This window comes from Pogona vitticeps, chromosome 4 (assembly GCF_051106095.1).
Source record: "Pogona vitticeps strain Pit_001003342236 chromosome 4, PviZW2.1, whole genome shotgun sequence".
Taxonomy (NCBI): Eukaryota; Metazoa; Chordata; class Lepidosauria; order Squamata; family Agamidae; genus Pogona; species Pogona vitticeps.
In genome coordinates this window covers 55,193,896-55,210,197 of record NC_135786.1, presented here as the reverse complement: position 1 = coordinate 55,210,197, position 16,302 = coordinate 55,193,896, and the positions used below count along the sequence as shown (strand labels likewise).

The 16,302-nt window shown below is 40.4% G+C and overlaps 1 protein-coding gene across 3 annotated transcripts in view; it reads left to right on the top strand.

The window, feature by feature from the left end:
* The window catches only part of ITPR3 (inositol 1,4,5-trisphosphate receptor type 3), a 129,722-nt gene that overhangs the window by 50,929 nt on the left and 62,491 nt on the right, over positions 1–16,302 (top strand). For all 3 annotated transcript variants that reach the window (XR_012086332.2, XR_002300734.3, XM_020795844.3), the window contains exons 4-10: positions 4,911–4,997; positions 6,296–6,454; positions 7,528–7,626; positions 7,744–7,827; positions 9,784–9,930; positions 10,728–10,823; positions 14,871–14,915. Coding sequence is in view for 1 of the 3 variants with exons in the window: in XM_020795844.3 (XP_020651503.3) it covers positions 4,911–4,997; positions 6,296–6,454; positions 7,528–7,626; positions 7,744–7,827; positions 9,784–9,930; positions 10,728–10,823; positions 14,871–14,915 (717 nt within the window). In the remaining 2 variants the exon portion in view is untranslated. The remainder of the gene's footprint in view (positions 1–4,910; positions 4,998–6,295; positions 6,455–7,527; positions 7,627–7,743; positions 7,828–9,783; positions 9,931–10,727; positions 10,824–14,870; positions 14,916–16,302) is intronic.

The window sequence follows — 16,302 nt, the reverse complement described above, 5'->3', positions numbered from 1 at the left end:
CAACGATTTCAGTGCAGTACAGCCTTGTTCAAAGGCCTAACAAAAATGAGACCTGTCGTTTATCAAGGAACATGGTTCTTAGGGTCATCATAGCACTCTGCTATCCTGAACATACCAAACCTTGCCTGATTTCAGAAGCTAGGCAGGGTGAGGTCAACTTGGTTGGGATTTCACCTGGGAGTACCAGAGATTTCCAGGCAGGGCTAGGAAAAAGTCTCGCCTGAAACAGTGGCAAGCCCCTGCCGGTCACAGTTGATCATACTGGGCTAGATGGGCCAATGATCTCACTCCATTTAAAGCATCTTTTTGTGTTCTCCTTCAGGCCAGAGTCAGCTGATAACTATTTTTCAATGTTTTGTAGGCTGTTGTGGTCAATATCTAAAGGTCTTACTGACTTCTGAGTGGGACAGGGACATGGAGATTGGGCTCACAGGCCCCCTTATCTCTCCACCAGCCATGTAATCTTACGGGGATTCAGGCATAACACTGTGGCTAAATTCCTGACTGCTGTAGCCAGAATCCTTCTGAACAACTCTGTGCATGCAAGGGCAGTCACATAAACAGTTCCACCTTGGCAGGCTGTCCTTTGTTCAGTTGGTTGCGTGCTCTGTTTCACAACCAGTATCTGGCTGGTCAGGGAAAGAACAGCTCACCAAGCAGGAACCACTTGATTAATGCTCTTCTGCTCCAGATTTCTCCAAAAAGGATTCTAGCCTTTGTGTCATTAAAAAGTGCTTTGCCAAGGAGCAAATAAAGCTTGCTAGGGTTATGCTTTTTGTGGAAAGGCAGAAGTCTAAGACAACTTCACATTAAAAATACAAATCAGACATCTTGTTTAAGGTAACTCACATTTTTGGTCAATAATGACTGCTTTTTGGGTCACCGTTTTTACCACTCTTAGACACTTCTGTTGTGCTTCTGCTAGTTATGGTGTTGAGCAAGAAGTCCCAGGACGCTAAGCCCTTTCTTTGAATAATGGTGATCTGTATTCTCAGATATTTTTAGTTTTCCAAATTTTGTATCATGCTTTTAATGTTTCCACAGCCATAAGGGCTAAAAATTTGCCAAAGGCAGAAGACTGATAGATGCTGAATTTTGTATCTACCACCTAATTCTACACAAGTGGAATTGATATTATATACTGAATGAAGGCTGTGGATCTAAATTTAATTTTAAGGTCTATACTAGGCTAAAAAGAGTACTCCGAACTGCATGTCCCCAACCTGCTCAGAGAGAGGGCTTTAAACTGTGTATATTTTTAACACCACTGCAGGGTGGATAAAAATCAATGCTTTTAAATAATAATAATAATAATAATAATAATAATAATAATAATAATAATAATAATAATAATAATAATAATAATAATAATAATAATAATAATAATAATAATAAATCCCATTGTTTAGTTATTTTAAAAATAATTAATTTTAATCCACCCCGAAGTGAGTTAAAGTGTGATTTAAATTGATTTAAATCAAATCCAGTCTGGTCTAAAATTATGTTTTGATGGTCAAAAGTATTGCTGGTCTTGATTTCTTCCTGGGACCAGTGAGGGAAGCCTTCTCTGCTTACTATACCGAGATCCTTTTAACCACCTGTTCCTTTCTATACATCCTGCCCTCTGGCCAAGCTCAGTATCCTTAGGTGTTATTTGCTTTTTTTTCTTTTCTTTTGCCACCTACCGGTATATGATGAACAGCAGGCCAGTGTGTGCTGCACTTTCATCCTTCTTTGCTGCCAAAGTAGAAAACAAGTCCAAATGTTAATCCAGTGTTTTAGGAGAGATTAAGGCTGAATTAAATAAAAATGAAGTTGTATTTTTAAAAAAGCTTTGACTTGCCAGTGACACGTCCCAAAATAGGCAGCCTCCTGCCTAGGTGGATTTATAGCTGGGACACCACCTCTTTAGAGTGTAGTTTTATGCGGTGGCTTCAAAGCAGTTGACTCACGGCGTGTGGGGCTTCCCTTGCACCACATAAACGCTTCTCATTCCTCCAGGGCAGACTCAGAAATCCACTTTCATTGCATCTGTGTGTGTTATTAGATACTGATCTGGCCAGCAGTTTCCTTGCAATTATATATCCATTATCCTTATGTGAGCTGAGCAGAATGAAAGAGTTTAATGCGCTAGAGTGAAGCAAAGCATGCTGCTTATATACTGCTCCATAGTGCTTAAAACACTCTTGGGCAGTTTACAATTTAATTATGCAGGCTACACATTGCCCCTCCAGTGAGCTGGGTACTTAATTTACTGACCTCAGAAGGATGGAAGGCTGAGTGAACCTTGAGCCGGCTACCTGGGGTTGCGATCAGAGTTTTGGCTGCAGTACAGCTGTTTAACCACTGCACCACGAGACTCCTGAAGATGTCCTAATGCTGATTTGATCTCAGTGATTCAGCAGAAGTAGAATCAGTTTCAATGTATACTCCATGGAAACCACAGCTGGATGGACCCTTGGGTCAGCAAGCCATAGGAGGTTCTTGTTGACTTTTTTTGTGGGGGAAACTTTGTCAATTTTGTAGATATATGAAAACATTGGCTGGAATCCCACTGACAATTTACCCTTGTGTAAGAGAGACTGCCATTTATTAATGAGGTACTGGTGCTATTCCTTGACTTTGATGGAGCGTATGCCCAAGAACGCAACTAGCACCTTGTTAATTAGTGGCAATTTACCGTCAGTTTATGCCATTTCACTCAATGAGGCATAAATAACGAAATAGATTGTGATCTGTAGCTTCAAAACGTCCATCCCACATGATATGAGTATGAAAACATGCCCACGGCTTGTTCTAATGCATAAAAAAAGACAAAAAGCTAGTATCTTTCTTTGCCCTGTTCCTGCATTCGTGTGTTACCTGTTTTTAAAATCTCAAGATTCCTAGAGGCTGATTTTAGGGTAATGGAATATAAAGCAAAACAAAGCAAAGCATGCTGCTTATATACCGCCCCATAGTGCTTCAAGCACTCTCTGGGCGGTTTACAATTAATTATGCAGGCTACACATTGCCCCCCCCTCCCCAGCAAGCTGGGTACTCATTTTACCGACCTCGGAAGGATGGAAGGCTGAGTCAACCTTGAGCCGCTACCTGGGATTGAACCCCAGGTCGTAAGCACAGTTTTGGCTGCAGTACAGCAGTTTAACCACTGTGCCACGAGGCTCTTCTAATAAGGCTATCAACATAGACACAGTGGCAATATATTCCCCCAAGTATTTCAGGCAGTGCACCTCTGAGCACCCATGAGTAGAAGGGTATTTCTACTCTCATATCTGGCTGATGGGCTTCCTGTAGGCCTTAGATTGGCTGTGAAAACACAGTGCTAAACTAGAATACTTGAACATGGCATGACTTATGTTCTTACAGAGATATTAAGAATAAGTGTAATAAATACCCTGTTTAAGAAATATTAGTGGAATCTTATGCATATTTATTTGGGAATAAGCCCAAGTGGAAACAAGTCCCTTTCTCTTAAGAAACATACATAGATTGTGTAAGTTTGAAACAATGAAATACATTGCATACATTTGCATTAAAATAAAAACTCATTCTGAAGGGTAAATGCCTATTTCCCCAGCAATTTAATGATCACACACATATCTGAGCTTGTTTTATAGCTAGTTGTGTTGAAAATGATCAAAGATTTTTATAAATGTTGCTTAATTAAACAAAAGAACCCTTTAAATCAGACAGCAGAGCTTGAGACAGTTAAGCCAATTGACTGAACAACACAACCCTAATTGTTACATATTTCACTGCATGATATAATATGTGATTCAGTTAGGGCTCATGGCTCCCTAAGCAGGATGAAACATGAATAAGATGAAAGGAGATCTTCTAGTTGCAGATAATTGTGTCCTGAGCATAAAGACAATCAAACACAGGTTCTGTTATCATGTGTGCATGAATACATGTATACCTGTGCACACGCCTGCAGACAAATAGGCACAAGTACAAATGTGAACTTATTTTTTATGTGAACAAATGAATAGCAATAAGCATATCAATAAAAAAGGCAATAAGAACACTTGCAAACATCATAGTGTTAATAGGCAGATTTTTTAAAAAAATATGCTATCAAGTAACTTCTGCTTATAGCGATCCTACCAGGCTTTTCAAGGTGTGTGAGATATTTAATAATGGTTCTACAAGTACTATCTTCCAGTGAGTTTTTATGGCTGAACAGGGATTTGAACCAAGGTCTCCTGAGTCGTAATTCAGTACTTTATCCATGGCACTACATTGGCTCTTGGTCCTCAGCAGATGACTGAAAAAGCCTCAGGCAGAAATAAAATACACAATGTGTATGAACAAATAGACATCCATTTCACAACGGATGCAGGGGTTTTCCCACAACCTGGAAATATTGTTCAGCAGCCACACTTCTTTTTTCAGGTAGCCTTCTTGCACATAAATCTTGGTTTGATCCTAAGAAAGTTTATTCTAAAGGGAGAAAAAAAATTATATATCCTTTCAGTCCCCCATTATGGATAAGTTATGCCTGTTCCATAGATTTGCTTATTTGGCATGCTTTAGTTTAACAGAACATTAGGGCTTAAAGAAAATCAGTGCTTCCTGCTGCAATTCTACTTGTCTATTGCTCTCTAAAACTAGTTTTGTCAGAAGGCCGCTTTCAGAGAGGAGCTGGAGTGGCAAATCAAAGTTCAACTTCCTCCAAATGACCTGCAAGTCTCATTGGTGAAGCTGCTACTCTCTCTTGACTACTGTTTAAAGCTCTGGGGTGCTTTTCGCTCATTTGCTGATTTCCGTGAGATTCCCAGTCACAGTTTCCACACACGAATAGGTATCATCTGGGAAACGGCATCTGATTTCCCTCAGATGTTCTCTTGGGTCTTTCACAATTCATGACTTGCATTGATCCTTCGGTGGTCTATGTCTCTGAACAGCATGCTGCACAGATGGAGCAAAAGCAGAATGAAACAGAAAATAAGAAGGTGCATGGGGATGTGGTGAAGTATGGATGTGTCATACAGGTATGTATTGTCTTTCTCCTGCCATCACCCAATGGCATCTTTCTGAACCCACATTTACCTTAGGGTGCTTGGATCTTATTAATATTATCTTTTTGACTAAAATGTCAGGGATATCTGCAAACTGACGTGTCAGTCAGATAGTTAGTTCTTCTTTGTGGCCTCTGAATCACACCCTGGGTGATTCGCACTTGCACGGAGCCTCATTGGAAGAGTCTAGAGCTTCTGCGGTAGCAATAAACACATTAGAATATGCCCCTCCCCTTGGCGCCAAGTGACCCCTTTCATTGGGTTTATCACCTTGTTTGACAACTAGCCCCTAGAGTGGTTCGCCATCACTCCACCAGGGCAGTGTCAGCCTCCACAGCCTTTCTCCACGGTGTACCGTCTTCCGGACGTCTGCGTCTCTGTCACTTGGGCACAGCCGTCCAGATGTATCCGTCATTATAGACTCAACCTCCAGCAGAAGTCTGATGCGGCATTTGGATGTTCTGTTCTATCCTCTACCTTGGCGTGACACCCTACCTCTGGGTAAGACAGCTTATTAGTCACCCAGGGTGTGATTCACAGAGGCCACGAAGAAGAACGACAGGTTACCCACCTGTAATTGTAGTTCTTCGAGTAAACCTCTGTGATTAGAATCTGGATCCAAGTAATCTTTAAACAGACAAATAAAACATATTCCATATATCCAAAGAAGTGGAGATGATCCACGAAAGCTCACATTAAAATATAATAGTCTTCAAGATGCCACTGTTTGTTTCCTTATTTCTTTTTGTTTTGTTCCCTTTGGATTTTTCCTGATGTGGTTGCACAGACTAACACAGCTACCTCTTTCAAAACTACATCTTTAAACAGAGTGACTCTTAGGTGTGGAGTTTCAACTTTAGGCTAAGGCTGTCTCAAGATTTTTTGGGGAACCTCAGCAGGCCTTTCCCCTATATGCCCTGGATTGTAGAAAAATAGGAGAATTCATTTGGCACTATTAAGTAATGGGCCCAAACCAAACCTGGATTGTATGACCATCTGCAACATTTTATTTTGTAATGTTGCTGATTATGTAATAGCACTGTTTTTCATTTTTGTTTCTGTAAATGTGTTCCTTTTCTAATGTTAAATGCCTTTTGGATTACAAATTCCCAAACAAACACATTTTAAGAAAATGAAATATTGTTAATAGGCATAGAAATATCCCTCTTTATTGAGGCTCCTAAAGATAGCTACATGGTTTCTCTCCAGCTGTCTGCATTAATTAAGTACCGTGTGTGATTATGGCCAGGAACCACTTTGCTGTTTTCTAGCTCCTCCACATGAAGAGTAATAAATACCTGACAGTGAACAAGCGCCTGCCTGCTCTGCTGGAGAAGAATGCCATGAGGGTGACACTGGATGCTACAGGCAATGAAGGTTCTTGGGTCTTCATCCAACCCTTCTGGAAACTGAGGAGCAATGGAGATAATGTGAGTGTGTAATGATGAAGAGGTGACTTCTCCCTGTAACAGTATATGGAGACTGTAAGCATGGAGATGTAGAGCTTTGAGGGCTTTACAGACTGAAATTGTCTTGACTGCTCTGTTTTGCAGTGGAGTGGTATAATTCTTACTGATGTTGGGCCTCAGGGCTAAACTAAACTCTACATTAAAAACATAGGAGGCACTACACTAAATACATAACCTAGCACAACTTTACTTTGTAGATTGGGATTACTGTGTGTGATTTAATATACTGAGATTTAACCCACTCCAGCTCACTTCCTTTCCAGATTCTTCCTCCACTTTAAGGGCCTTAAAAATCCTCACTAGGTATAAATGGAATTCCCCCCCTCTTTGTTTAAGCATGTAAGTTTTAAGAAACTCCCCAAGCTAGGAGAGGTTTGAACCTGTCTTACCCATATATGGTGGTCTTGATCTGGAGTGGGACCACATGCATTCACTGGAAAACCAAGAAGAAACGTAGATGAGTCCTCTGTTAAGGAATATCAGCTTGGCCTAAGAGATCCAAGAAGTCAGAGCTCCAATGAGGAAATCCTGTGGGGAAACACTGAGGTTAAAAGAAAGGCGATAGAGAATGGAGCGCATAATAAGGTTATTTAACACATATATCTTCATTACTGGTTGGGCGCAATTTCAAGAGATGATTTGTGTTTGTCAGCCAGCTACAGATTGCACATACGTTTTGAGAGAAGCAATTCACAGATGCAATTATCATAATGGAATTGTAAGATACCAGGTTCAGAGGTATCAGGTGAGGCATACATGTATGTGTCAGTCAGCCCATCCACTGGAATTGGCTTTGTACTTGCAGTTCATGTGGGCATTTAAAGATTTGGCAGGGAGTGTGAGATGCACAGAGTACAGTTTTTTGTTTTCTTTATGGCAAGCGTCATTGAACTTGATGGTGCTTTATTTCGAGTAGATATGTACAGGACTACGCTGTCAGTTTCTCCATCCCCCAATTGATTCAACTTCCATGGAGATGTTTTAGGGAGCCTCCCATGTTTGTAGACCCTAACCTTTATGCCATCCTTCCTCAGGTAGTTGTTGGAGACAAAGTGATTCTGAATCCTGTGAATGCTGGGCAGCCACTGCATGCCAGCAACTACGAGCTCACGGATAACCCAGGATGCAAAGAGGTACAGATGGTGGGAGAGGGGTTCCTGATTTTAGTGGTCAGAATTAACGTGCTCTGGGGATTTAGTCTGGGATCTTATAAATGGTACCTCTCTTCCAGTAACTCTATGTTTTTGTAGGTAAATTCTGTCAACTGCAACACCAGCTGGAAAATCAACCTGTTTATGCAGTACTGCGACCATATGGAGGAAGTTCTTAAAGGGGTAATGTGTGTGTGTGTGTGTGTGTGTGTGTAGCTGTCAAATTTAAGCAGTTTGGCATATTTTAAAAATTGTTATTTCTTGCTGGTATTTTCCCTGGTGCTAAATGAGACATTTCTACAAATGACTTCCATTTTGAGTATGGCACTTTTAAATGATACTAAGGAGAGGCAGAAGGTAGTGGACAGCCATGATGATACCCTGCAAAGCTTTAAGAATTAAAAGTTGAAATATGAATAGGTCTGTCTGTTAGCAGTTGAGACAGGTGGAGTAGCTAGGAAAACAGGTAGGCAGCCACAAGGAAATAGTTATGCTTAATCTAGCATTTGTTTATTGAGACATTTTCTTTAACAAAACAACTATTTGACAATCATACTGCATGCTATCAGGAGTCTTGAAGGACTGGTGATTGAAGAGGAGACCATGGTCAAAATCTAGGAGCAGAACTGATGTTGCATAAAGCTGATGGCATTATCCGTCATTGTAGTTTTTAGTAAATGAAAAATATCTAGTTCACACCCCCCCCGGCCAAAAGTCCAGTGACTTCCTTAGGATTCCTTTTTTCCTAAAGAAGTAGCTGGGAACTGCAGGGCTGGAGAGGGATCTTTTATTTCAGAAAATTGCCAGTGATGGGGGCATATGTGTCAGATTTTTTTAATTTATGAAAAACTGCCATAGCTGAGGCCATCGTTATCATTGTCTTGATTTCAGACGATATTTTAAGAATTGACTCCCTGTCTGCTTCCATGGCAAATTCAAGGTATTGATGATGACGTATAAGGCCCCTAACGGTTTGGGACCTTGATACCTGTCAACACATCTCTCCTTAAGATCTTCTGCCTCTCCCACCTGTTTCCCCCCTGGGTTTTGATTCTATGGGTGGCCATCTTGACGGAGGTGACTGGGAACTGGGCCTCCTTGGTGAGGTCTGTGACATTTGGAATGCTCAGCCTGTGAAGGCATGGCAAGCTCCCTCCTGCCTAGCCTTTCAAAAGCTTGTAAAAAAAAAAAAGCCAGAGATTTTTAAAGAGGCCTTTAAGAATATCCTCCTCCAGTGATAGGGTTTTTTTTTTGCCTGCAGCTCCAAAAATCTGAATGTATTGGGGGGGGGGGATTCCTGATGAATTCTGGGACCTGCATTAAAAAAAATCCGAATGTCCCATATCTACTGTTTAAAAAAAGAAAAATCTGTTTTTTCCTTTGGCATCAAAACCTCAGAAACCAAAACAGAAACTGTTTTCATTGGCTTCAAGCCTACCGTTTACCCAAGAAAAGTCAGACTGGTGAGCAGAGCCATTTCAAAACATTATGGGGTGAAAACCTCTGACTGACACATTGGAAAACTGTTGCCAGTTGGGATAGGCAGCACCGGGTGTAACAGATCTATGACAAGACTCCAGAAAAGGGAACTTCTATAACTTAGGACTCTATTAAAATATTATGGTCACTGAAAGAAAGATAAATATTTTTCTGTCTCTAGAAGGTTCTAAATATACAGCATAGTACTGAATTTTGCTGCTGCATAGTCTTCAGACAAGTTTTAACATATTACTAATATACCAAACGTCAAATAATAAACTTACCACAATGATTTATGTTGGACAGGATAAAACAAATATAGAATTATATGATAGGGCTTGTGAATTTGGATTGGATTTGAACTTAATCATGCTTAGAATTATTTCACATTGAAATCAGTGGGATCGGAGTTAGTCATAGCCAAAAAAAAAAAAAAACTTTTCTTATTGTTTTCTGTGGGTCTGCTCTAACTGTTCTAGCCCATTGAGACTGTTTTTACTATAGTGCTGGCGCTAAGATATTGGTGTCATACCAGTCTTAGTATTTGATAGAGAAATTGGTCTGTTTTCATTATCTTCATGCATTGTATATCGCAGTGCATGGACAATAATTCATAGTCCAGGTAGATGTACCTTCACTCTTTACATATTTCTGTGACAGGGGGACGTGGTCAGATTGTTCCATGCAGAGCAGGAGAAATTCCTCACCTGTGATGAATACAAAGGCAAACTGCATGTCTTTCTTCGAACTACTTTACGACAATCAGCTACATCAGCCACAAGTTCCAATGCACTCTGGGAGGTTGAGGTGAGTACCAGAGGTACTTACAGGTGTAACATACTTGCATAGATGCCTGGTTTATCATTCCTCAGATTGCTTATGTCATCTGAATATACAGCTCGTAGCTATCCTTCCTTACATGGTAGACCTATATGCTTTCGTACCTGATTCTATTAAGTCTCTTATTTGGAGTCTCAGCAAAATAAACTGACATAGAGTAAACATCTCTGGCCAAAATAGCTACATCAATAAGATAGCTGGCTTCAGAGCCAGAGGTTAGGAGTTCAATTTCTCTTTGTTCCTCCTCAGAGAAAATCCAATATTGTCACCTTGAGAACACTATGCAGTGTCAGAGTGCCCCAAGAAGGGAATAGTGCCCATAGAAAACCCTGAGAAGGGATGTCAGAAGTTGAAATTGACTTGATGACACACCAGTATTACTTTATTACAAAAACTGGAAGGATCACAGCATCCTTGTTTTAATGTATGAATTCTCATAGGTTAACAGAAGCCACCGCTGGTTGGTGCCACCTTTTGATGTTGCTGGCTAATAGTTTAATCAACTGACATGGACTTCTAGACAGCCAGATGACCTTCAAGAGTCAGGAGATTCAGGGGTTCCTCACTTTTCCAACTCTTACGCAATAGCAGGAATTAGACCAAACAAATATCAGTCAGTTAGAGACTTTACACACAAAAAATCACACATACAAGATAACAAACAAACTATTAATTTATTGGCGCCACAAATTTGTTATATTTCAGTGTGCAACTCCTCACTATCTGCTTCAAAAATACCTGTGACTTCCTGCTTTGTATTTCAGGTAGTACATCATGATCCTTGCCGTGGTGGGGCAGGGCACTGGAATGGCTTATATCGCTTCAAACACCTTGCCACTGGAAATTATCTGGCAGCAGAGGTGAGAGGAACTGAGCTACTTGCCACAGGGTTCTGTGACTATTTTAAGTTGTTTTGAGTTTGTTTTAAAATGCTTGTTTTGCAACGGGGCAGTTTAGCAGTTATACTTTTTATAGGTGCATGATATAGAGGGGCTAGAAGAAATTAATGAAAAAGGAAATGTGTATTAAATAGGAAAAAGTTTTATTCTTTTATACTTGTTGTCTATCTAGAGCACTGGTTCTTAACCTTGGGTTACTCAGGAGTTTTGGACTGCAACTCCCAGAAGCCTTCACCACCAACTGTGCTGGCTGGGGTTTCTGGGAGTTGCAGTTCAAAAACATCCAAGTAGCTAAAGTTAAGAACCACTGATCTAGAGCATGTAAAAAGCAATTGTGAGACCTGCCACCTCCATCCTCAACAGAACTGGTAGCCTTGGGTCCTGTTAATAATTCCACTGGCTCCAGGTGGCTGGTGATCCTGCTCTTCATTGGAACAGGTGCTTTTCCATGGCAGTTCCTTCTCAATGGGACTGAGTTGTCTGCACTAGTCCCCTGGACATAGTCAGTTCTGTCTCTGTTGCTGTCACTGAGGCCAGCAAAGTCTTTGAAATAAACAAGTCCCGTCTGGAACCAAGCTTGATGCTTTTCAGTGAAGAGTGGTAGAGGTGGTTGGAAAGCAGTGCCAGTCCTCCCGCTCATTGGCAAGCCTTCTCCCCCTTTCACACTGGTGTTTGTGCCACCAGCGCCTTAGATGAGTGAGTGTGGGCACGGTGGAACCAGTTTGATATGAGTTTGAGGGATTTCTTCCCCCTTTTGCAGCCAAGGGATTGTAAGCCTTGTTGAATTATAGCTTTCAAACAAGTCTGTTCTGGAAATATAATAGTATTACTTACACATATTGCCACAGATTCTTACCTTGTGTGGTGGGTTCACCATATAATATAAACTGTATCATGAGTGGAGGTTTGGCTGCTTTCAATCTGGCAAGCCTGAATTCAGAGCATGGTATTACAACTTTTTGTCCCCAGTAGATGTTGGTTGTTTAATTGCTTGTCCTTTGATATTTCTTTCTATTTAAAAGCAGAATTTAGAACAGTATAATTAGGTCACATTATAGAGCAATTGCATCCACAATATAATTAAGTGCTTTTAGTGTAGTGCCAGCAGCTTTTCACCAGGGCTTAGCTTGAGAATTGGCTGTATTTAGGACTATTTCCATTTTATTTTCCTTTTACCTGTAAATCATCTTTTCAGTTTCTGGAATGGAAAACAAATTCCTCTTTGCATAATTTGCTTTTTACATACCCTGTTTCCCCTAAAATAAGACCTAACCTGAAAATAAGCCCTAGTATGATTTTTTGCAATATAATCCCTACCCCAAAAATAAGCCCTGGTCAAGTGAAACCCTGTCCTCCACCATTGTGCAGCAACAGAAGATGACATGATTGTCTTTGAATAAATGTAGATTGTTGTACATGGCAAAAAAAAAAACCATCCCCTGAAAATGAGCCCTAATGTTTTTTTGGAGCAAAAATTAATATATGACCCTGTCTTATTTTCAGGGAAACAGGGTACCTGTATCCCAACTATTTTTGACTGTCCATACGTCCTGGCCTCACCTTTGGGCTGAAAAAACTAATTGGAATAAACAGGTCATATATTTAATGAGCTAGAAGTTGCAATTGCAAATGTGTGGGCTTTTCTGTAGGGTCAGAAAATTTGAACACATGGAGCTGTGCAGTGGACAATGGACCTGGTCTTCCCTGGCCATCAAACATATCTTGTGTTCTGCTTTGATTCCATTCAGTGAAGAAGGACATGCTCAACTGTTTCTAGATGCTTCAGCGTGGAATAATCACCACTGCATCATAGTATGCAACTTCTGCAAATCTTCTGCAACTCATCTCACTGTCTGCTTTTCTAGACCACACTTCAAGATCACAGGTTATGAAACCATAAAGCTTTCAGACCTTCCTTTCACAGAGGCATATGCACAGAGCACCAGATACTCCCATTAACAAGACATACCTTACTTCTCAATGGTTACATTCACGAGAGGACATTTTCCCATCCTTCCTTATCCTTTCTTAGATGGAGGTGGCTGTTGCTAAGTTCTATAAAGTTGCTTCCAGCTTATGATAACCCCAATAGGATTTTTGAAGTATGTTGGATGTTCAAGAAGTTGTTTACTACTTACCAGTGAGTTTCCATGGCTCGGGAGAGATTTGAACCCAGGTCTCCTGAGCCCTGATCTGACACTGTGTCTGCTATAACAACTGACACTCATAAGAAGAATATTCTGTGAAGATTCTCCAGGGTTCTCCCGGCCTTTGCGTTCTATTGTTATTTTCTTCATGGTTGACAGAAGTACTCTGGAAAGGAGTGGCATGGACTTCCATTTATCAATGTTCACCTGATCAAGCTATTGAGGAGCAGGAATAGGTGCATGTAAAAGAAGTCCACAAACCTCTTTCCACCTTATTTTGGCTATTGTCTCCCTAAGAAGATCCACTGAATGATGGTGCATAATGGAGCAAGTGTCTGTGTGAAAAACAGCCTAGGGGAACATTTATTTTGGATGAATCTTGCCTGTGTTGGTCTAAGCGGATTCTAGGAGATTAGAGGTTCTTCTCACAGCCCTTCCTTGTTGACAACTGGCAAAATTCAAAAGGATCAGGGCCATAAACAATATTGCTGAACGACTGTTCCCAGTGTTCAAATCCCTGTTCAGCACTTCCTTTGTGCTGCAACCTCTTCAAGCTGTTATAGGTTCTTTTGCCCTATTTTGTCCTGTAGTTAGGTTTGGTTGGTGGGGAAAGAGAGAAGGATATTTTGTTTGTTTGTTCATTATGAGACAAAATCCCCTGTCACTCCTGGAGGATTATTCTTGTTACTCTAGTCACTCTGAAAATGTGGCTTAACAGGTTGTAGTTTACTCAGAGCTTTCTTGCCCAAATCCTGCTTCCTCGTGCACTTGTGTCCCTCAGTGATCCAGCCAAAATAACTGCAATTGCTCTGCATTTGTAGAGGTGTCTCTCCCATAGTTTGAAAGGGTATCATTATAAGCCATGTTATTCAGCCTACCCAAATTAGGGTTGTTCAACTGATTTTAAAAGAGCCACACCATAGCGTGAGCTTGAAAACCTCAGTCATCGTTCAGGATTTGCACACGAAAGATCCATCAAAAGATATCTGAGATTTTTTTTTTTTTTTAAAAAAAGACAACTTGTTGTCAAAGAACACTAGATACAGTGGACCCTTGACTTGCAGATGGCTTGACTTACAGACTTTTTGAGTTACAGACTTCTCTGGCCACAAAATATAGGTTTGACTTGCAGCCTGAGAATTGACTTACAGACCAGAAAAAAACCAAAATGGAACAAAAACGGCCTGTTATGGGATTAATCAGTTTTCAATGCACTATAGGTCAATGGAGACTTGACCTATAGACTTTTTGACTTGAGAACTGCCTTCCAATACGGATGAAGTTCTCAAGTCAAGACCCCACTATAAACCTTTAGCTGTGTGTGTTAGCAGCAGCTTACATATCTAGAAAGGGATTTCATCAAAAAGTTTTGGGTGTCAAAAACGAAGACTATTTAACCTAGTTTTTTGTGGACTACAATTCATGAAAAGCAGCTTATGCCAGAGAAAAATTCTTACTTTTTCAGGCACTATCAGATTTTTTTGTTGGTTTTGTTGTTGCATAACTACCCCTGTCACAGGATTTCCATCAGCTTGCTTTTTTGTTTTGCAACACCCATGGACACATTCTGAGGCAGGGAAATGTCTCACAAACTGTTACAGTTTTGGGCATAGTAGCATTTCTCTAGCATCTGCTAAACTGCTGTCTAGATATTTTCAGCACGTCATAAATACATTCTCAGCTGCTACAGAAAAATCTTGGAGTTCCTGATACTTCAACCACTGTGGAATCTTGCTGTCACAAAGTCAGTAAAAAAAATTGAGGAAGTAGCTTCCTTTTGTTGGAAATAAAAAGATCAAGGTCAGTTGGCTTTTGTTGTTTCTCTTGTGCACTAACGGTTCTAATTTTTGTAATTTTTCAGGAGAACCCCAGTTACAAAGGAGATACAGGGGAACCCAAGTCCTCGGTAAGCTGTCATTTATCTTTGTTGTAATGGTTTGGCCTGGAGGTGTTCAGTGCAGGACTCAGTACTTCAGTTTCAGTTTATAAAAATATAGCTTTTATTCTAATATTCTTTCTGTTTTGTATTATTCCTCATGGAATCAACTACAGTGTTTCTCAAGCTGGCTCTCTGATACTTTCTCATCTCCAATAATGGCTGCTAATGCTCAAGTGGCTTCCTTCAATGCAGGCCCTACCATAGTGTGGAGTGAAGTAGCCACTCCAGAGAGGAGATTTGGGATGCATGCAAGAGAAGGAAACATTGAGCTGTAATTTTTTTCAAAATAATTTCTATATAAAATTAAAAACTATATACAAATACTGTATACATAGTGCTACACACTTGAAAAATCACAGTATTGCCATAGTGTGGAAAACACACATGTATACAAGTTTAACTTTAAAAATCCAAATCTTATTCACCAGTTCTAATACCATATTCCATTTTCCCAGCCTTAACCTTGAACTGTAAAATTTGCTGTCATTTTATTTTTTGTTGTCAGGGATCAGGAGAGACACTTGTGCAATTTTCTGTTTCATGTGCCAACACGATGTACAGTACCTAGTTTTAGTTACTATGTGTCTTAGCTTTTGTGCTCTGCCTCAGGTGACAAAATGTCTTGGGCCAGGCTGGAGTCCTATTTATCAGAAAAAAAGATGGACAGGTTTCAGGAAGAATTAGAACAAAGCACACAGAGGCTGTATTATTGCACGCCAGTGGGACTCAGAGGATGGTCATTTTGCATCCTTAAAAATGGTGGTGGGTTTTGGCATTCCTGTGCTTTAACTGAGGTGAACTTTGCATTGAAGAAAAGAGGAAAAAAAGAATGTTGAGAAAATCTGGTTTATTCTGGGGTATAATGGATACTTTTCAAGTGGGCAGCAGGTAGACAGTAATTATCTGTGAGTGTCCTGACCAGTTTCTACTCGGGCAGGCAGGATTGCATGGATCACTCAGTTCTTGGCAGGCAGTATTAGTAAGATGTCACAATGGTCTGTGTTCTTTAAACAGACAACCTCAGGACAGAATCATAGAATAAAGGAGTTGGAAGGGGGGGGGCTTATGAAACTCAATGAAAGAAATGGTATCACGGAAGCAGAATGTTTCTTACTTCAATAGAGAGTCTTAGCAAAAGTGGCCAATCTTTGACCAGTTAGCACCAGCATGGAGGCACGTTGGTCAGGTGTGTGAAGGTACTGTGTGCACGAGTGTTAAGGTAGCTAGATTTTGGTTGAATGCTAGGGAAAACTTCTTAATTGTTAGAGCAGTGCAACGGTGGAATAAATTACCTCAGGAGGTGGTGAGCTCTCCAACACTGGAGGCATCCAAGAGAAAATTTAGACAACCATCT